Source organism: Zootoca vivipara, chromosome 4, assembly GCF_965207765.1.
Source record: "Zootoca vivipara chromosome 4, rZooViv2.hap1.1, whole genome shotgun sequence".
Classification (NCBI taxonomy): Eukaryota; Metazoa; Chordata; class Lepidosauria; order Squamata; family Lacertidae; genus Zootoca; species Zootoca vivipara.
The window spans coordinates 86,362,683-86,385,354 of NC_142587.1; the positions used below are offsets into that span (position 1 = coordinate 86,362,683).

At 45.7% G+C, this 22,672-nt stretch overlaps 1 protein-coding gene across 1 annotated transcript in view; it reads right to left on the reverse strand.

The window, feature by feature from the left end:
- CNTN5 (contactin 5) overlaps positions 1-22,672 on the reverse strand; it is a 242,953-nt gene that overhangs the window by 206,574 nt on the left and 13,707 nt on the right. Inside the window, exons 2-3 of the mRNA XM_088668387.1 lie at positions 21,909-22,032; positions 20,223-20,398 (exon numbers count right to left, since the gene is read on the reverse strand). Of these exons, the coding sequence (XP_088524513.1) occupies positions 20,223-20,398; positions 21,909-21,976 (244 nt within the window). The 5' untranslated portion in view covers positions 21,977-22,032. The remainder of the gene's footprint in view (positions 1-20,222; positions 20,399-21,908; positions 22,033-22,672) is intronic.

A 22,672-nucleotide genomic window follows, 5' to 3' on the forward strand; every position in this document is an offset into this window, starting at 1 on the left:
TCAGTTCCACTTTCCCATAATGTACACTTATGGGATGAGAATGATGGAGATGACAGTCACGAGAATCTGCATAATATATGAGTTATTGCAAAAATCAACGCATGCCACACTTTCACCGAGTGAACTCTGCAAAGAATCTGCATAAGCAGTAAACAAGAGTTTTATAAATCAACTTGTAAGTGCTTAACCACCTTCCCATTTCCAGCTGTATTTTAAAGAGCTGAAGCAGAAACCTCATTTTTCCAGCCATTATAATTCAGAACCCGAAACTTGTAAACCTTTTATTACAGCCCTTTTTCATAACACCTAGACTTAATGTATCAAACGTGTCTCTTTCCCGCAGTCTGCGGTATCCATGTGGCGCGAACAATGAAGGCGGCATTATTCACGGAGCATACTTTCCTTTGAAGCAATATCTATAAATTGGCAAATATACGGCTCTTGTAATCACCTTAAACCAAAATTCTGCTGTCATGTTGAATAAGTCAGGTACACCTAGAGCTTCCCAAATGCAACTCAAGTCTTCACAAGCAACTGGAAACCTGCGCTTGCAAAAAGTGAAGCAAGCTGTAGCTCAGGGGTGTCAAACTCAAATTCATCGGGGGCCACATCAGCAGTTTAGTCACCCTCAAAGGGCCGGTTGTATCTATAGGACTATGCGTCCACTCTTTATTATCATAAATTATTGTCACTGCATTCAATTATTACTGTTTTTTTGTAATAATGTAAGTAATAACTAGCTCTGAAAGCAGAAACATAGTCAGAATAATGGCAAGTAGATATTCAAATGTAGAATTATTGTACAATTTATTGAAAAATGATTTTTGGTAACTGCACTGGGTGGTGGAGGCTCGCTAGGGTTTCATGCAGGACCTTTGCAGAGCTACTAGTACCTGGAGATGCTGGGGTCCTTCTGCATGCAGGACAGATGTTCTGCCAGTGAGCCACCACCCTTCACCAAAGGGACTGGCTGAGGTTGACTCACTGGAGCTGCTCTCCTGGTTCCAGGGTTTAAGGGCCAGAAGTATAAAGCAGCATCCTATGTTTCTGAGAAGAGGGAGAGGGAGGGGAGGAGGGAGGGAGGAAGGAAGGAAGGAAGAAAAGAGGGAGTGGGAGGGAGAGAGGAAGGAAGGAAAGAGGGGAGAGAAAGAAGAGTAGGAAATAAGGAAGGGAATAAAGAAGGAAAGAAAAGGAAAGAGGGAGAGAAGACGGAAAGGGAGAAAGAAGGAAGGAAGTAGAGGGAAAGAAAGAATAAGAATGAGGGAGAGGAAGAAAGATGGGAAGGATGGAAGGAAGAAAGGAAGGAAGTAAGGAAGAAAGAAAGAAGAAAGAAAGAAAGAAAGAAAGAAAGAAAAGAGGGACCAGGAGGGAGAGAGGAATGAAAATAGGTGAGAGAAAGAAGAGTAGGAAAGAAGGAATAAAGAAGGAAAGAAAAAGAATGAGGGAGAGAAGACAGAGATAAAGAAGGAAGGAAGGAGAGGGAAAGAAAGAATAAGAACGAGAGAGAGGAAGAAAGAAAGGGAAGGGGGGTTGCCGCCTTGATTCAGCGCCAGAAAAGAGCGCGAAGGGACCCAGGGGCAAAAAGCATTTCCCGTGCAGCGTGAGGCAGCGGGTGTCCGTTTTAGGAGAAGTGCGTAAAGCCTCAGAGTTGCACATTCGTGAGGCTGAGCCACTGCTGAGTTCACGTTCATGAGGCTGAGCCGCGGCAGGAGGAGGAGGAGGTGAGGCAAGAGGAGGAGGAGGCGGCGGCGGCGGCCACCCGGGTCGGTGCCCGGCAGCGCTGTGCGGAGAGTCCCGAGCCTCTGGGACGCAGCAGTGCTCTGTAGCACTTTGAATCCTCCTCCTCCTCCATGCGGCGCTGCTGGGTGCTTTGTCTGTGCTTCAGCAGCAGCAGCAGCAGCAGCAGCAGCAGAGCCATTTCCAGGCGCCGAGCCATGGCAGGAGGAGGAGGATTCAAAGTGCTACAGAGCACTGCTGCGTCACAGAGGCTCGGGACTCTCCGTGCGGCGTTGCCGGGCGCTGACCCGGCAAGCTGCCTCCTCCTTCTCCTGCTGTGGCTCGGGGCGCTCCACGCAGCGCTGCTCTGGCCGCCTTTCTACTCACCCCCCCGGCCCCAGCTGTTTGTCGGCACTTTGTCGGCACGGCGCTTCAGCAGCAAGTTCCCGCTGCTGGGTCCCACTGGCTGGGGCGCTCGGCGGGCCACATGACAAGGTCTGGCGGGCCAGATTTGGCCCCCGGGCCTTGTGTTTGACACCCGTGCTGTAGCTCATCCAGGAATTCAGGGCTTGCTGAATAAATTCTTATTATGTAGGAGGTTAGAGGAAACAGTATCATAATGATCCCTTATGGCCTCGCTATTTATTGGTGGGCATTTGCAGAACCTCTAGGTGGAATTTTGTTATCAAGTGTGTTTTCTGAGCTCCAAGAAGCGGATCTTCAAAGAAAATCTGCTTGCCCATTTAAATTCCAGCCAATGCTACTTGCACTATCCTTCCTTTAATGTTATGCATTGCTTGATTGACAGAAAGGCCCCAGAAGATTCTCGTGCATTCATATTCATTCATACTTTCGCCACATAATAGCCTTTGTAGTCTTAAATCCTCATAAACAAATAAATGTTTTAATGTATTAATGCTTCCTTAGTTCCAGTGACATTTGGTAAAAGGGTTAAATATATACAGTCATACCTCGGGTTGTGTCCGCTGCGGGTTGCATTTTTTTTGTGTTGCGAACGTGGTGGAACCAGAAGTGTTTACATCGGGGTTCCGCCGTGTGTGCATGTGCAGAAGCGTTCTGCGTGCTTCACACATGCACCAAAGTGCTGCTCGGGTTGCAGACTTTTTGGTGTGCAAACGGCACCCTGGAATGGATCAGATCCTCAACCCAAGGTACCACTGCAAATATATATAACCAAAAATATGGCTGTTCATTGCCCTCACTCTGGGAAATACTAGATATTTTCCTGGGTTAAATGAACACAGTGAAACTGGATATTGTGGATAGCATTAATCTGAGGTTTGCCAGAAATATCAGAACACCGTGCCACATTTTTTTAGGGTGCTGGCTGCGATGCAATTAATCAATGTGGATGTGTTTGTTTGGGGAGGTTTCCAAATTAAGGTTTTATAATACAGGGGTCAAACGGTGCATACTAGGACATCAGTGCGGATCTGTAAATCACTCCTTCTGAGTGGCAGGCCTTGGGGGGGTCTGAAATTTCAGTGGTGCGCTGTGCGCCACCAAAATTTGGTGTCCCCCGCCTCTCACCTTCCATTCTACAGCATAGTTGCAGAGCCCCCGAGGCACAATCGAACCAGCCGCACTCCCCTACACCTGCCTCTGCTTCTTCCAAAAGGGTATGAGTAGCACTTAGCTTAAAGAGCTTTGAAATTTATTCATGGTAGAAGATTATGGCAGTGGTTTTGAAACATTCAGCTTCAGAGAACAGCTTCTATATCTGTCAATGAGCACTTAAGCACACTGGATCTAGCTTGGTTCCAGATTAGCTGTTCCGTGAATGGAAGACACTGGAGAAGGAAGACAGTTTTCGCAGATTCCCCTTCTCCCTGCAGGCCTAGGACTATCTCATCCCATGTTGTTTCACAGAGTCCCCAAACCCTTGGGAGAAGCTTTTCAGGGAGTGGAACAATAATAATGACAAATCACTTCTCTTTTCCTTCAGCAGGAGCATCCTGGGAATGGAATTCAACCCCCCAGGAAGTCCAGATCTAGCCCGTTACAGTATGTATATTTTATAACCAACTTGATAGGTTACAATGTTCATCCTGTTTATTAAGATTTCTTAAATTGTTTGGGCCCTTCCATTATTTCCTGCTTAAGAGCTCTCAATCACAATTAGCATCTGGTTGCAATATCTGCTAAAACGTGAAAGGCATCTTTAGTTCTATTAATACCAAGGGACCAAGCTAAACCAAACCCATCATTTTCAGATTGTTTTTTTTTTCCATTTGCTAAACCACAGACTTATCTTTTCCATTTTAATTTATATTTATTTTACAGTTGACTCATTTGGCTTTCCATTTTCATTAACAAGGAGAGTGCAAACAAGGATATTGATATAGGGTACTCAAAATGGCAAAACAATTTACAATAAGGGTTAATATGAGCTGCTTTTTTATTTATTACAAAAAACGACAGTCCCTGATTAAGTGAAATTGAGTGTTCTAGAGCATGTTCATTATTGCAGAGTACTAAATTAATAATCACCACATTTGAATTCTCACAATTGATATCCAGAAACCTTGACTGGTAAAAACAGAAATTCCTGCAAGCATTTATTTATTTGGCTGACGTGAAAATTTTCTCTGTGAAGGCCACACAAAGATGCACACTGCATACAATTTAATAGCAAGTGCCACAATCCATTTCTGGGCTGTAAATAAATGAGTAGTGAGAAGATATGTCTACAAAGTCTTGAAATAAAATGAAGTGACACAAGGAGACAAAACTCATGTTGAAGCACAATGAACTATTATTTCATTTTTACCGTGATTCTAAGCCATTTCTGATGATATTGCTTGTCAAGGGTGTGTGATAATATTCTCAGCAAGATTTAAAGGCACTCATCCAGTAGCATAGAGATCATATACCCTGCCCTGTGCTCTTTGGAGGAAAAGTAGGACCTGCCCCCCTCTCTCCAGAAGCACATTTTAAGATCACATTTTCTACATAGCCAATGAGTAGGTTTGCCATATGTCCGGAATTTCCCAGACATAGCCAGTATTCAGCTTTTGTTAGCAGTGTCTGGGCAAAAATTGCTGAAATGTCCCAGAAAATCTGGATGTATGGCTCAACAATTTCACTTCTCCCCATTTTTATTAAAGATTTTCCTCGTTGACAAAAGCACATGCATTGTCTCTTTCTTCTGGTTGTGTTTTCTACAGATCAGTTACATTTGTGAGACATTGCTGTTATATGGAGTATAGGGTTGGGAAGAAGAGAAGGGGGAAGATGGGAGAAAGGAGGGTGGGGTGGTAAAGCTTATGTTCTTTTACTTAGTGTATGCATGGGGGTTTTGTGTCAGCGTCACTTGGCTAGGATCTCTTTCTATTGGCTTGTTATGTTTCATTGGTGGTGAGAGAGTTTGGGGTGTCCTAGGGCAGGCATCCCCAAACTGCGGCCCTCCAGATGTTTCGGCCTACAACTCCCATGATCCCTAGCTAACAGGACCAGTGGTCAGGGAAGATGGGAATTGTAGTCCAAAACATCTGGAGGGCCGAAGTTTGGGGGTGCCTTGCCTAGGATGTGGTTGATTGCCTTTGGTTGGCTGCAGTGGGATTTGTTTGTGTGTGTGTGTGAGGGGGGTGCTGTTGTTCGGTAAAGTTAGCCATATGATGTCGGTGGGTTTGTGTTGTTGTCATGTTGGGCTGTGATATGTGATAAAGGGGAGCCACAGGCGTCCTCTTTCATTTCTCCCCGCGCCAGTTTCAGTCTATTGGATAGCTTTTCTAGTGAGGCTGTTTCCCATACTACTTGACACCAGTGTTCAACAATTTCACCTTTTCAAATATGGCAACCCTACCAATGAGCAGCCTCACACTATGCAAATTTACTCAAGAGCAGTCTTCTCTAAGTTTAGTGTGGCTTGGCCTACAATCCGAACTCTCCTTACCTAGGAGAAAGCCCTGCCGAGTGCAATACAACTTACTTCTGAGTAGACATAGAATTGTGCTGTTCCCCCCCCCCCCAAGTCAGTATGTATAGGATGACCCTACCTCCCCGCAGACTGTCTGTCCAGAGTGGTGCATGCTCTGGTTATCTCCTGCATGGACTACTGCAATGCACTCTACGTGGGGCTACCTGTGGTGTAGTGCCAGTGTGGTGTAGTGGTTAAGAATGGTAGACTCGTAATCTGGGGAACCGGGTTCGCGTCTCCACTCCTCCACATGCAGCTGCTGGGTGACCTTGGGCTAGTCACACTTCTCTGAAGTCTCTCAGCCCCACCCACCTCACTGGGTGTCTGTTGTGGGGGAGGAGGGGAAAGGAGATTGTTAGCTGCTTGGAGACTCCTTCGGGTAGCGATAAAGCGGGATATCAAATCCAAACTCTTCTTCTTCTTCTTCTTCTTCTTCTTCTTCTTCTTCTTCTTCTTCTTCTTCTTCTTCTTCTTCTTCTTCTTCTTCTTCTTCTTCTTCTTCTACCTTTGAAGGTGACCCGGAAACTGCAATTAATCCAGAATGCAGCAGCTAGACTAGTGACTGGAAGCGGCCACCGAGACCATATAAACACCATTCTTGAGAGACCTGCATTGGCTCCCAGTACGTTTCTGAGCACGATTCAAAGTGTTGGTGCTGACCTTTAAAGCCCTAAACAGCCTCGGCCCAGTATATCTGAAGGAGCATCTCCACCCCCATTGTTCAGCCCGGACACTGAAGTCCAGCGCTGAGGGCCTTCTGGTGGTTCCCTCACTGTGTGAGGTTGCAGGGAACCAGGCAGAGGGCCTTCTCAGTAGCGGCGCCTTCCCTGTGGATTGCCAGGTGTCAAGGAAATAAGCAGCTATCTTACTTTTAAAAGACATCTGAAGGTAGCCCTGTTTAGGGAAGTTTTTAATGTTTAATGTTGTACTGTGTTTTTAATATTTGGTTGGGAGCCACCCAGAGTTAATGAAGACTCAATTCTTTAAGGAACTGTAATGAGATACCAGGTTGACCACTGTGAGAACAGGATGCTGGGCTAGATGGTTCTTTGGATCCAGCAGATTTTTTAAAATGTCCTAATGAACCGCATGACCTCAGATTCATATTAGCAACAAAAAGTTCAATACCCTCATTCTGGATTAACCAGCAGTAAACCAGTTGAGTTATTCCAATTTGAGTTTATCAATAGGAGGCTGCCAACAGCTATGTTCTGCTGAATCGTAATCTCTGAGCTCTCGTACTCTTGCCCCCCACCTCCCAATCTTTCTCTCACATCCAGCTTGGCAGGATCAGCCTGCAAATCATCCCATGGCATTTCATTTGGCAGTGTCCCTCAAGGATAAACAACCAGTTGGCATCTGGTTGGCCCTTGTGAGAACAGCCTGATGGACCTTTGGCTTGATCCAGCAGGGCTCTGGTTATCTTCTTATGTAAGGCTCTGCAGCAAGCAAGCATTCCAGTTCCTAGCAAATGTCAAATCCCATGTTTTGCAGTCTGTTTGCTTGCCTTGCTTTGCATCTTCCAGCTCACTAATCTGGTGGCAACTGGTTATTGCTTATCTTACTCGCAGTGGTCCTGCCAGGTTTGACGAAGCACATTTTTTTAGAGTTGGCAATTAATGTAGCTAATTTGAACGATCTCCATGAAACTGACATGTACTTCACCTTACAACCAGAAGACTACAGAGTTTCCTTCCAAATGCCAGTTTATGCAGTGTTAGATGTGTTTATGTGTTTGTGTTCATACAAATAATAAAGGCCATCTGTGTTGTGAGTGATGGATGGGCAGAGACATCTTAATAATTGTAATATACAGAAGCAATCCTGCAGTCTCTAATCTTTTATTACGTTTATCAAGGCACCAAATTTCACTAATTTGTTCTAAAAGCAGAGAACCCTGTTAAAATGCTTTTATTTATAAATTAGCAATTAAAATCAGGGGAATAAAAAAAATTGCAGGAGGTGCTCTGTTAATCTAGGCTGTCAAAGAAATTAAGCTTTAATTGTTTGCCATCTTCCACAGCACTTTAGTAACTCTTCTCCTTACTAAAATATTGTTTGTAAAACAACAACAACAACGTTTTCTTTGGCAGGCATAGGCAAACTCCGACTCTCCAGATGTCTGGGAATACAATTCTCATCATCCCTAGCTAACAGGACCAGTGGTCAGGGATGATGGGAATTGTAGTCCCAAACATCTGGAAGGCCGGAGTTTGCCTATGCCTGATCTTTGGTATTCCTCGCCACACTTCTAAGAAGAGAAGAAGAGTTTGGATTTGATATCCCGCTTTATCACTACCCAAAGGAGTCTCAAAGCGGCTAACATTCTCCTTTCCCTTCCTCCCCCACAACAGACACTCTGTGAGGTGAGTGGGGCTGAGAGACTTCAAAGAACTGTGACTAGCCCAAGGTCACCCAGCAGCTGCATGTGGAGGAGCGAAGATGCAAACCCGGTCCCCCAGATTACGAGTCTACCGCTCTTAACCACTACACCAAACTGACTAATCTCAAGCATCATCACCTAATGATCAAGGAAAAGAGTGGTGGGTTGATCACATTGTAGTACCTACACTTTTCTTGTCCTTGACTGGACATCTATATTAATTTGATTTTTTTTAGACCAGAAAAAGAAATGTATACAACACCCTCGAATATGATGCCTTCTGCCATTTTAATGCCAATTTGCCTAGTATTTAGATATACCTTTGGAGCTCCTTGTAACCCGCTTTTGTTTTAACTACCCTGAACACCCAGAATCCATGGATGGGATCAGTTGTTCCTCCGTTTCCCTGCCATACCTGATACAGATGCATTGGGGGGGGGAGTGTCGTGCAGCAGTAAATTAATCAAACAGAGTCTTCTTCATAAACAGAATAAAAGTTTACTTGATACCTTGGTTTACCACCATAATCCGTTCCAGAGGTCTGGTTGTAAACCAAAACAGGTTGCAACCCAAGGCGTGCTTTCGCCAATGGGGCCTCCAAAAAAATAATAATGGGTTGTAATCCAAAAAAAGGGACACGCACCTCCGGGTTTGACGTGGTTGTAATTCAAAACGGTTGTAATCCAAAACGGTTGCAAACCAAGGTACCACTGTAGTTAAAGAGCATACACAGAGTGCTCATAGCAGCTATCTTAGCCTTCACAGAGACACAGATCTGAAGAAGTGTGCATGCACACGAAAGCTCATACCAATGTCAAACTTAGTTGGTCTCTAAGGTGCTACTGGAAGGGATTTTTTAAATATATTTTTTGTTTCGACTACGTCAGACCATGACTACATACCTATAACTAGCACAGATCTTAGTTACTAATTAACTGGAGTCCCGAAGCCGCTCTGTCTGCAACAACACACTCACATACTGAGCCGAGACTGGCTCAAACTCTGAAGACAGACGATGGCTCGTTACATTTATAGGGAACCCAAGATGAGTCACGAGTCAGAGTGACGTGGCAGTTTACTGCTAACAATTACAGCTAGTAGGCTTGAATGATTGTGTAGGCCTTGTTAGGCCCTGCTGCCTTATTGCTTCTGCTCTTAAGAACCTTTGTCTCATGACAGGGAGAAGAGGTTTTTTTTTTGGGGGGGGGAGGGTGCAGGGGTGAATTAACATACTTGGTTCATTTGCTCTAACTCAGGCATCCCCAAACTTCGGCCCTCCAGATGTTATGGACTACAATTCCCATCACCCCTGACCACTGGTCCTGTTAGCTAGGGATCATGGGAGTTGTAGGCCGAAACATCTGGAGGGCCGCAGTTTGGGGGTGCCTGCTCTAACTGGGCAGGTGCCCATATCCAGTAAGATGGCTTGCATGCATACACTGGATAAAAATCCACACTGTATGCTCTTTGAAATTGATGGTTGTATCTGTTATGGAAATGGGCATCCCCATTTGGGAACGACTGTCACAAGGCATGCCAATGGAGCTGGGTTGGGTCCAGTGCTTTGAGCAGCCATCATGGTCCTCCAAAGGCAATGGAGCTCATTAAAGTCAGTTTGCAGGTGAGAGGCAAGTTCTCCAGCGAGCTGTCAGGGGTGTTTCATGATGGAACGCATAGCATGCAGGCTGTCTCCCAATACCCTATTGATTTATTTGTCCGTGTCACTGCGGACTTCTTATCCCGTCTGTCAGCGGACAGTTATTATGCTGCAACCATTGGCAAAGGGAGAGATGAGTTATAGCATAATCGGCGGTTCTCCTTCTGTATCCTAAATGGGAAAATAGACTTAAGGAGCAAGAAATGCCGCAGAAGATAAAAAGAAGAGGCAGTAACAATCAGCCAGATAAAATTGGAGGAAGAAAGTTGAACTGAAAATTTACGAGATAGATTTGGAGAAGCGAATGTAAATAATACAGTCTCGTCAAGACCTCAAACAGGTAAAAAAATTATCTGTGAACAAATAAAACACACTTTGTTGCATTATGGTGCGCAAGTAGCCAACACAGTACCCTCCAGAGGTTTTGAACTACAACTCACATCAGCCCCAAACGGTGTGGACAATGATCAGGGATGATGGGAGTTGTAGTCCAAAGTCTCTGGTGGTGCTACATTGGCTGCCCCTGCATTTGGGAACATAATCAGGTATATGTGTAAGGGGTGTCAACAGAGTAAGTAAGTTGACAAGGGAAAGTCAAAGTCTTTACAATCCAGTTCATAGGCAGCCATGCTTGTCTTGTTTGCAGTAGATCTTGAAGTATGCGTTATTGTATATTGGGTTACAGCTTTCACAATTGCAAATCAAATACTGCACCCTGCTCCATGGCAATAGAAATAGTATGCAGTTCCCATTGGTTTCCACCTTTCCTGACTGGGCTTGCTAGGACACTCAAGTGCATAAATAGCTGTGCAATTTTTCTCATCAATACAAATTCCACAATTCCTGAAAATTGTGCATTGTCAATGCATACATTTGTTGAGCAATGAGATGCAGCTGCTCTAATTGCACACTGCTGCCTTTTAAGAAGCATTTTGCCGTGAGCTCTCTGGCTTAAGATAATTTTGCCACATCAGTGAAAAGGCTGGGTCTTCAGTCATTGACTTGAATGCTCAACACCATCTCATCAAGTTGCCTTTGGGGTTTTTTATGGGCAGACAACTGTTAGCTGTTCAGGATGCATTTTGGGAACAGAAAGCCATGGATATGCATGGCAGCCCTATGTAGCACAGGAGCTGAGAGAGGCTTCACAAAGACAGGTATTTGCTATTGAGAAGGTATATATGGGTATGTTTGGGTAAGTTTGGCCTGGAGAAGAGAAGGTTAAGGGGTGATATGATAGCCATGTTCAAATATATAAAAGGATGTCATATAGGAGTGGGTGACAGATTGTTTTCTGCTGCTCCAGAGAAGCGGACACGGAGCAATGGATTCAAACTTCAAGAAAGAAGATTCCACCTGAACATTAGGAAGAACTTCCTGACAGTAAGAGCTGTTTGGCAGTGGAATTTGGTACCAAGGAGTGTGGTGGAGTCTCCTCCTTTGGAGGTCTTTAAGCAGAAGCTTGACAGCCATATGTCAAGAATGCTTTGATGGTGTTTTCTGCTTGGCAGGGGGTTGGACTGGATGGCCCTTGTGGTCTCTTCCAACTCTATGATTCTATGATATGATTTGTTTGTGGCATCTCAAGATGTTTAATGCAGGCAAGACACAAGCACTGGGAATGACCACAGAGCCTTGTGGCAATTTCAAGACTGACAAATTTATTATGGCATAATTTTTCATGGACTACTGTTTACCTTATGTGGAGTCTGGCATCACTTTATGTATTGATTCATTGTTGAATGTTGAATGTTGATGGCAAAGCAATAAGCACCATGACAATATGACTGCAAGGGCTTGAGGTCTTTTAATGTTCCTCTAGGATGGAGAGAGATTCTGTCCGGTCAGACCACATAGATATCCAATATCACATTTTCCAATATATATATATATATGTGTGTGAACTGAAACACAGTCATTCTTAAAAATCTGCACTTCTCCAAATTTTGCAGTGCAGTTTCCCAACAAACCAGTGTTTACAAGAATGCATGCATTAGGGAGAACGTGCATAAAAATAAATGTATTCATTTATATTAGGGAAAATGCCATGGAAAAACATGTACAGTAGTTTAAAAATGTGTTTACAGTGGTGCCTCGGGTTACGTACGCTTCACGTTACAGACTCCCCTAACCCAGAAATAGTACCTTGGGTTAAGTACTTTGCTTCAGGATGAGAACAGAAATTGCGCTGCGGCGGCAGTGGGAGGCCCCATTAGCTAAAGTGGTACCTCAGGTTAAGAACAGTTTCAGGTTAAGAATGGACCTCCAGAACGAATTAAGTTCTTAACGCAAGGTACCACTGCATTGGGAGAAATTGGCTTTAAAATGCTGTTGAATTTTCATGAGGCTCTCTCTCTTTTTTTTTTTTAAAAAAATTGCAAATTATGGCAGAAATGTGGGGAGCTGAGTAGAAGACTGGGAAAACGAGAAACTGAGAAAACTGAAATTGGCAGGTCTTTCCATCCCTAGTTGCAGATGGTGCTGCAACTTACTGATGTGGTTTTATTTTCGGATTATCTCATGCAAGTTTGTGAGGGTGTTTCCTGTTCGCCTACGCTGGGAGAAGTAAAAAGAATTGGATTAATGCGACAAATCCTTGGCCACCAATACAAGCTTAGTACATAAAGATAAATCATAAAAGCTTTGCAAGCTATTATTATTATTACTAAGCAAGCTTTCTCTCAAGGGATGTTCAGAGGAAAAACACACTACTTTATAACCACCAGCTGTTTGTCAAACTTTAGTTTGTGCTTTAATCACTGGCAGGAAACAGCTTTAAGAGCTATCGTTACCCAAAGCAGGGGAGCAGCCTTATGCATTCACCATACGAGAGGCCAGGATACACACATGCACCCATGTCAATCCTATGGCAAGATCCACTGGAGTGAGCATCTTAGGATGCATTAGATCTGTGGCTCTGCTGGCCGATTTCCAGCTCATAAAGTCCCTAACTCCAAGCTCAGCTGAAGATACACAGACACAACCTGTTCATCCCAGCTCAGCAGGGGCTCAGCCAGCTGAACTTGAAGCTGGCTGAGCTGAGGCCAGTGTAAGTCACCCCAAAGGCAGAGAAAGAGCCAGAGAGGGATGGCCTAGGCTGGATCCTAAGCCTGTCTAGCGTAGTCACATGACCTGGGAACCCAGCATACAACACTGCTTAGAAAGGCTTTCTCCCCACTCTGCCAGAGTTAGGCAGAGCGACAGCAGCCATGCTGCTGAGCAGGCACTAGATATGGTGTAACTTTATTCTGGCTTAATTTAAAGGTAAAGGGACCCCTGACCATTAGGTCCAGTCGTGACCGACTCTGGGGTTGCGCGCTCATCTCACATTATTGGCCGAGGGAGCCGGCGTATAGCTTCCAGGTCATGTGGCCAGTATGACAAAGCCGCTTCTGGCAAACCAGAGCAGCACATGGAAACGCCGTTTACCTTCCCGCTGTAGCGGTTCCTATTTATCTACTTGCATTTTGACGTGCTTTCGAACTGCTAGGTTGGCAGGAGCTGGGACCAAGCAACGGGAGCTCACCCCGTCACAGGGATTCGAACCGCCGACCTTCTGATCAGCAAGCCCTAGGCTCAGTCATCAGTGTAAATTAGTCCTGTACACCCAGTCCTTGCAATTCACAAACTAAAACACAGCCATCCTGCAAAATTCACATTCCCCTGAATTTTGCAGTGCAGTTCTTCTGCCAAGTAATGTTTACAAAATGGCATATAGCAGGGTGAAGTGTGCATAAAATTTCATGTGTTTGTGGGGAAAAATAATGCAATATATCCTGGGAAATAGCTGTGCAAAAAATGTGTGGATAAAGAGAATTTCACACTAAAACACTGGCAAATTTTCATGAGCAATTTTTTTTTTTACTACACAAAGCCTGCCAGGAAAAAAAAACCAGGAAACTTTATATGGTGATAGTCAAACATGCCTTAGGGTTATAGCACAATGCAGGGTTTGCAGAAAAGGGACAACTAACACCTATTGTGTCCTATTGCTTTCTGTGAAAGTGCTAAGTATGTGGTTAAGCAACCTTTTAAAAGAAACCCACAAATGTTACCAGCCTCCTCGGTGCTGGGAGAGGAGAACGAGGAAGCTGGCTTTCTTTGCAGGGTGAGGAGGAATGGCGTAATCTCCTTCTGTGGGAGCCCAATTGGTTTCCATGCTTGGTGCAGAGTAAGGAAAGGGCCCGCCTGTCCCTCCTCCGTCATTCCGCTCACTCCCCTTCATGCAATTCCTTGTTGCCTAGGGTTACCTGGCAAGTGTTTTAATAAACGGTTGGCTGAAAGTGAAGTAAATACTATCTAAAAGTGCACAATAACAGCGGGAGCTGGAGCAATGCACTTCAGATGTCTTCCTAGGCAATAGCGGACCTAAATTGAACCTGAAACCGGGCCAATTCAAGCTTACACTTTGCCTTCATGGCCCTTTGCGGGGAAATGTTCATACTAAACCTGAGCCAGATATGATTCGGAAATAAGAGCAAATTTAATGGAACGTATCGCCAAGGAAAGCTGCATAGGTTTACAGGTGTTTTTTTTAATAAGTTCACATCGCAACATATATAAGCTGATCAAATGTTGAAGTGTGAAAAGGCGAATGGTGGGATAAATGTATCCTCTCCCAGTCTCTTCTGTGGTCAAACTGGACACAGAGATTGACTGGCTGGCAACACACACACACATGCAAAGCAGTGATACCTATCTAGCCAATGTGAAAGAGCTCTTCTTGGGCAAAAGGAATGTATGTACGCAGCACACCAGCATACGTTCAGTTAAAATGCCGGTGTGACGGGAGGACCAGAATTGCTGCAACTCCCCAACCAGTTACAGCAAAATGATCTGGAGGTCCCCCCTCCCAGTTCCAAATGGCATTGTGCACCAGGACCCAGTTGTGAGAAGCAGGCTTAGTCATTCCTGGGGTTGGGAAGGGGAAGCTCTATGGGGTTAATGTGGGGGGAGGCAGGGGGGTTAGCGAGTGAGCAGAGGTGTATCTCCTGTGTAGTAAACAAATGCATACACTAAGAGATTTGGGGGAGAGGGGAGTACTTTCTCTATGCAGATTGTCCTCAGATTTTGATGCAGCATTTTGAGAATGACAAAGGAGTCTTGAAAAGCAACAATCAAACCAGACACATTCTGCTGCTATTGTAGCAGTCTTTGCAAATTCTAGAAATGCCAGTTGGTTCACAGAAACATAGGAAAATGACAGTGATATTGCAGCAACTCTCCAGGGTTTCAAACGAGAGCCTCTCCCAGCCCTACCTGGAGAGGCCTGGGATCGAACCTGGAAACCTTTGCATGCAAAGCAGATGCTCTAGCACTGGAACTGTGGCTCGTCCTTCCCTGAACACCAGTGCTCACCTGTGATGATGGCAAAGCAATTCTGATCCCCTAAATCCAGCAAGTTTGGAAAACTCAGCAGTGGCCAGAGGATTGGAGAAGATCAGTCTACATCCCAATCCTAAAGAAGGGCAGTGCCAAAGAATGCTCCAACTACCACACAATTGCGCTCATTTCACACCCTTGCAAGGTTATGCTTAAAATTCTACAAGGCAGGCTTAAGCAGTATGTAGATCGATGGAGGGCACAAGGAGAAGGGGACGACAGAGGACAAGATGGTTGGACAGTGTTCTCGAAGCTACGAACATGAGTCTGACCAAACTGCGGGAGGCAGTGCAAGACAGGAGTGCCTGGCGTGCTCTGGTCCATGGGGTCACGAAGAGTCGGACACGACTAAACGACTAAACAACAACAAATCCAAGATGGGACATTTTTTAGAAATATTGCTATTATCCAACATTCCTGTTCTGCAGACACAGTAGACTTTTGCTTGTGGGACAGATTTAGAGCACCATGCCTGTCTAACTGTGCTTCCCTGCAGAGTCCTGAATAAAGCCATCCCAATCCTTATGCTCCTATGGAGGAGGACGGGGCCGCCTAGATGAATGTGCAGATTCTAACAACGCAATCCTGCACATGCCTATTAAGAGTTAAACACAATGGGTTGTATTCCACATAATCAAAGATTAATGTTCTGTAAGTGCTAGAAGTTATCCTTCTGCAATGGAAAATTCCCCTGTGTACCTCCTAAATCTCTTTCAGGCTTTCCTCCCAATGCTCCAAAGCAAATCTTGGGACAGTAAAGGGCACACACAGGGTGAAGAGGGGGAGAAAATCCCATTGTTTGTCGAGACCCCATAACCATCCCCTCGATGAAGAATTAAATACCAGGACCCAGATATTAGGTTAATGCTACTGGGCAAATTTTGGCCAAAGCTTTATTGATTACAGAATGTGAGCGGTATTGGCTTAGGCATTGAATGGACCCGACTATATCCGACTCCTGCCCGTTGTGCAGGGAGTCTGGTAAGTGTAAACCACCAGAAGGGGGAGCCCCGTAGATGCAAACCAACCCGACCTCCCCCAGGTGTTCCCAACGGGGGCGTGTCATGGCCCTAGCCCCACCCCAGACTTCAGACAAGATCCACACCCCCGGATTCCTTTAAAGGAATATCCTTAAGCTTGGAGGAGCAGGTGATGGCCACCCCTCCCCTCCCCCATCCTAAGATCAACCAATGCCTTCCCGCAAAACCTTACAAAGTTGTGACGATTGCTACAAGGTAGGCGAAAACCAAATGGCCCATGCCAATTTGCCAAGTGGAAAAATTACTACCAGGCCCCTCAACGGCGACCCACCGAGGTCCATAGCAAGGCCAAAGAAGAAAACCTGCCTATTAGGAAGGGAGGGCGGGAGATTGAAAAAATGTGAGCCGAAAGAAAGCTCTCTGGCTCATGCTACTGTTTTAAAGGTTCCCAGCCATGCCCCCCAGCCAGCGGATTGGGTTGTCTGGTTGCTGAGGTGGCCAGGATCCCCCTGGATCACCCCTGGTGAAGAGTGGGTGACCCCGCAGTCCACCACAACTCCTCCACACAGTGAAGTGGAGCGGACTTGCAGCTGTGCTAATCGTTGCATTAGTGCAAGAGTTGAATATCGCCACTGAGTTCAAACCAAGTGAGACTATTGGTCCGCCTAATTCTCCAGGGTTTTAGACAGGAGCATTTTCCAGGTCTTCCTGGAGATTCCAGGTGCTGAACTTGGAACCTTTCTGCATACAAAACAGCTGTTCTACCCCTGAGCTAAGGTTCTTTCCCAATGCAACATGGTCTCAGGTAAAGGTGTAAAGCAGGAGTGGCCAACAGGTAGATTGCGATCTACCGGTAGATTGCCAGGAAGTTTCAGGTGATCGTGGGTAGATCTTCGGTTCCTTAGAGATCGGCAGCCTAAAAGGGAAAGCTCTCCAACTCTTGTCTTTCTTCCCCTCCCAAAATCTCAATAACAATGGGCAATTGCAAGGAGAGCTCCTTGCCTCTTGCCGACAAAGAGCTGGAGTGTGTGTGTGTGTGCGACCACATGTGCCTCCGTCTTGCCGGCAAAGAGTTCTTACCCATGCAAGAGGCTCCTGTCCCGTTGCTGCTTTAAAGCCAGTCACAAAGCCAGCAGCCTCCCTGCTCGCCTGCCAGATGGCTGGCTGCTGCGCAGCTTGCCTCCCAAGCCTCCCTCCCTCCCTGACCCTACACCCGTCTTCCATCCATGCAGGCAGCATCTCCCCCCCCCAGTCTTCCATCCGTGCAGTCAGCATCTCCCTCCCTTATCCCTCACCCTAGTCTTCCATCCATGCAGGCAGCATCTTCTCCCCCTCACCCCACACCTTAGTCTTCCATCTGTGCAGGCAGCATCTTCCCACCTCACCCCACACCCCAGTCTTCCATCTGTGCAGGCAGCATCTCCCTCCCTGACCTCACACCCCTGTCTTCCATCTGTGCAGGCAGCATCTCCCTCCCTCCCTCCCCTACCCCACACCCCAGTCTTCTCTCTGTGTAGGCTGCATCATCCACCCCCTTTCCTTCTCCGTAAAAAAAAGCTCAACAACTTTGAGCTGAACCCCTAAAAATGGGGGTAGATCACTGCCAGATTTTAATTCTGAAAGTAGATCACAGGTCTCTTGGGAGTTGGCCACCCCTGGTGTACAGTATAGACTTGCAACCTTAATCATCCAAACGCTCTGAAAAGCACTGTGCTCTATATTTAGACACACTCTGTCAATTTAGTAGAGTTACTACACAGAGACTTTGAAGGTAGGAACAGCATGGGAAAACCTGGGATTCTGCCTCCCTCCCCATTCAGCTTGTGTTTGATGCACAGTTGTGAGACTCTAAACTTTTGATAAATTGCTAGCAGTTTTCAAGTTCTAAGCTCAGCAGGATGCAAGGGAAGCCAGAGATGTCACATTATCAATTCAAAGACCTTATCAGCAGGGCAATAAGCTCATATGGCACAGTGACAATTTTACAGAGGGGATCGCTACACATCATTACAAATTACCGTATCTTGTGAGAGTATTTGTTATTTTCGAGTACTTCAGAGCTCCGAACAAAGTTCTTCCCCGTGCCTTCTGTTTCAAGAGGGAGATGGCAAGTGCTGGGATATATGAATCGCAACATGACTGGTCAAGAGAGGAAGAAAGCACAAGGCCATTGTCTGAATGTCAGAAACTAGCCAGAGCATAATTCGGGGAGTGGGGACCTGAGCCAAGAAATAGAAGTGGGATTCTGTATAGACCTCCAACACCATAGGGGACTCTGTGTCAGGGACTGGACTGAAGAAGAGGAGGAATGGTGGGGATCACACCCCCTTCTCCTGTAGCTTCCAGAGAGGAAGAAGGCAGCCTTGAATTACAGCAGGGCTTTGAGGAAGATAACAGCTCAGAGACAGGCAAGTAGCAGAGTTATGTGGTGTGAGGAGGAGGAGGAGGAGGAGGAGGAGGAGGAGGAGGAGGAGGAGGAGGAGGAGGAAGGGAGGCAGAGCAGCTAGCTGACATGTTACTGAACAGCATAACCGGCCCCCCCTTCTCCCAAAGCAAGGTGTTCGTTAAGGGTGCAAGAACCAAGGGCACAGAGACAATTGTCCATGGGTGAGCACCGTAGAGGCAGGTGTTGTTGCTAGAAAGGAAAGGGGAGGAGCTCAGTGTGAGCAACGTCATCATTGAGGAATGACTGGATTTCTTGTCTTTCACCATGTCAACTGAATAAAATCAAACAAATAACTTTCTTGTTTCCTCCCTGCTTCGTGGTGCCATCAGGGGAGGGAGAGAATCAAGCAGCTGAGTTATCCAGCCCAAAGAGTTTTGTTTGTCCCACCAAGGACCCCACACTCCACACCTGGACCCCTGCCTTGACCCCATGTTCCCTGCTTTCACCTACAGCCCCACAAGAGTGAAGGTAGTTTCAGGCCCAGCAAGCAGTTCAGAACCAGCAGAGGACTTCACCTCTCAACTGTTGCCTGCTTGGGGAAATGGAGAAGCCAGAAAAGAACTAGGTGTGCATTGGGACTGAGCATATGAACAGCAAAGAGGAGGAGCTATCTGTGAGGACTCTCCTGGGCCTTCGCTGGGATAGTAGATCCCTGCTAAGTTACCATATGGCAGCTTTGCATTGTTCGACTCCCAGGCATGGGGAACGAACAGTGGACAGTAAGACACTGGGAAACTGCTCATTATTTGACCACCTAAGTCCCAAAGGTGTAAATTCTAACTGAACCTGCTTGTTCCACTCAGAACCTCAAGAGGGATTATTTCCAGAGTGTCTCAATGCCCTGCTGCCATCAGAATATTAATGGTTAGTGGGGGGGGGAGTGAAGGAAGGAAAATGTTATATGGGCAAGCTTCAGGTTGTGAAAATTCTTATCTCAAGGGAGTAGCATGAAAACCACTTGCTCTTGCCAGTCTAGTTGCCTTCCAACTCATGGAGGGTGACCTTCTGAAGTGGGTGGTTTCCTTTGCTTGTGGAAGCTCCCTGGACATTTCAGAACCCCAATATTTCAGCAGGTCTTAGGTCTGTTATGAACATAAGAAGCTGTGTTATACTGAGTAAGACCATTGGTCACTATAACTCAGTGCTGATTACCTTGGCTGGTAATGACTCTCCAGGATTTCAGACCATGGTCTCTTCTGGTCCTACCTGGAGATGCTGAAGACTGAACCCGGGACGTTCTGTATGGAAAGCAGATGCTCTACCACTGAGGTACGGCCTTTCTGGCCTTGATTCAGATTTCTCCATGCCACTGTCATAACATGAAGTGGTATTTCATTATATAGTTCTTCTTTGATACATGAAGCGTTTCTCCACCAATGGCAACAGAACTACAGAAAACCACCAAGCATAAGAAACCTGTAAATAAACCACAGTACTTGCTTGGGTGGCTGTATTGGGTGGTCATTATATGAAAGCTGTTTCCAGCAGTCTACAGAATCCAGCTAAGTTGTAAACTGGGCCCTGGCTGAGACCATAGGAAGCCAATTACTTAGGAGACGCAAGATACGGCTGACGGCAGACAGACCAGATGCCACAACCCTTCCAACACTTCCCAGTGCAAAGCCTTCATTATTCAGGAAGTGGTATAATATCGTTATTCAAATCTGGATGATAAAAAATATACATGGTAAGGTGATGAATAGTGTATGGCTACTCACATGCAAACTGAAGTGTAGCTTCTCTGCTCAGTATGCTGCCAAACATGTTGGTGGTAAAGCACTGATACTGCCCAGAATCTTTTGTTTCGCTGGGGTTATTGATGATAATGCTCCCTTCTATCACACTGTACCGGTAATCACTTTCGGTGTCTATCTCCGTTCCATTCCGGAGCCATCTTGGGAGGAAAGCAGAGAAAGTGGTCTGAGAGGGGTCCATTTCAAGGCAAGGTAGAAGATGTAAACACAGTGCTCATGTAATTGTAAGAACAACCCTTCTCAGGTGTTGCTATCTGAAAGTGTGCTAACACTCAAGGGGGAGCCATGGGAAAAATCACCATCCCCTGTTACCAATATGGCTGCCTTCCAACTCACAGCGACCTTCTGAAGCGTGGTGCTTCCTGTACTTGTGGATCCTCCCTGTGCATTTTTGAAATATACTCGGAGTCGAGAGTGAATTTCATGCTCTTTATTCAGCTCGTAGTCATCAAGGAGAAGAAGAATGCCCTTTTCCCAAAACCATCTGCTTATATACATTATTTACACAATGGGCTTTGCGTGATTGGCTACTTCAGGGCTACACCTGTGGGCCAATCAGTTTGTGGATTGACTTCTGCCAGCAGCCTGATTGGCTGCTCCTGCAAGCCAATCAGGTTGTGGATTCACTTCTGCCAGCTGCCTGATTGGCTGCTCCTGCAGGCCAATCAGGTTGCAGATTCACTTCCACCTGAAGTTGGATTGGGTGGCTCCTGCGGACCAATCAGACTGCTGATTCTGGATCCTATTGTTCCATGATTCAGCTCAGTACATAAAAATTTTAGAACTCTAAAAATGAATTCTTTGTTTTTGTTCACTTATCTTCATGGTTCTATCCTAATTTGAAAACTAAAAAAAAAATGGAGCAAAAGAGACAGAGAATCCTAATATTCTGGTAGCTCCATCGGTAGAGCGTGAAGACTCTGCATCTCAGGGTCATGGGTTCGAGCCCCACGTTGGGGAAGAGGTTCCTGCTTTGCAAGTGGGGTGGGCTAGATGACCCTTGGGTTACTTCCAACTCTGTGGTTCTGTGATTCTGGTTCCAGGAAGCTCCTCACTTCAGATAGTCAACCTCCATGAACTGGAAGGTGATGGAAACGGCAAATGGGGGCATTTGGAACGAGATTGCTATCCCCTCTCATCTGCTAACTTAACATGTTAACTGAACACCTGAAGAAGGCTATCAATTTATTTATTATATGGATAAAAATATTTCTGCACTGCCAATATCATAAAAATATCATGGTGGTGTGGCAACAATAAAGCAGAAAGCACCATTAAAATCAGTATAAATCACCAGCTTTAAAAAGTATTCAGGAGACTCCTGAAGGTCAACAGAAAGGATGTCTGCCGAATCTCTGCTGGAAGAGCATTCCACAGCATGGGAACAGTGACATTAAATGCCCTGTTTCTTGCTGAGGCCATTCAGGCCTCTGGATCACATTCCATACCTGTGTAATTAACATAACCTTTTTGTGAAACAATTAGACACGACGCAGAAAATCGATGGTCAAAATCACCTGCTTTTTTAAATTATAAAAAAACAGTTTAAGAGTACATACCAAAGGCACAAAGCCACATATATAGTTCAGAAATACTTCTGGATCAAATAACCGACCCAGGGAGAATGAATCCAGCAAGCATTTTGCTTACCTGTAGGTTGGTGCTGGGTTCCCTCGTGCTTGACAGGTGAGGGATACTTTCTTCTCATCTGAATCCATGGGGAAAATTACATTGTCAGGCTCTTGTATAAACACCGGCCCATAATCGACACTCTCTGTGAGGAGAGAAAGGACATTTTTTCCCCAGAGGTCAGAGCGAGAGCTTTGTATTAGCCTTGCACAGTAAGGTTTTCTGGGGGGAGGGGGGCATGCTTGAGTTATTTCAGACATGGTTCATACATGCACGCTCCTTCCTCGATTCCTGGCTCGGCAAGTAGAAATGTAGAATCATAGATCTGGAAGGGACCGCGAAGGTCCTCTAGTCCAACCCCCTGCAGTGCAGGAATCTTTTTTGCCCAGTGTGGGGCTCAAGCCCATGACCCTGAGATTAAAAGTCTTATGCTCTACCAGCTGAGCTATCCCAGTGATGTGAAAAGGCTACATCACAGCCCAATACAAGAAGAGCTTGTTGAGTCACACCAATGTCCCATCTAGTCCAGCATCCCGTCCTCACAATGGCCAAACCAAATGTCTGTGGAAAGCTGGCCATGAGCACAAGAGTACTCTGCCCACCTGTGATGTCAAGCAACTGGTATTCAGAGGCATGATAGACTTGCCCTCCGTGAATTTGCCTAATCCTTTTAAAAAGATGTATGTTTATTATTTCTCAAGAGTGGAACTGCTAAAAGTCAACAAGATGCACAAATCAATCAGAGGAAAACAACCTCTCCCATAACTGGGCCTTCTCGGTGGTGG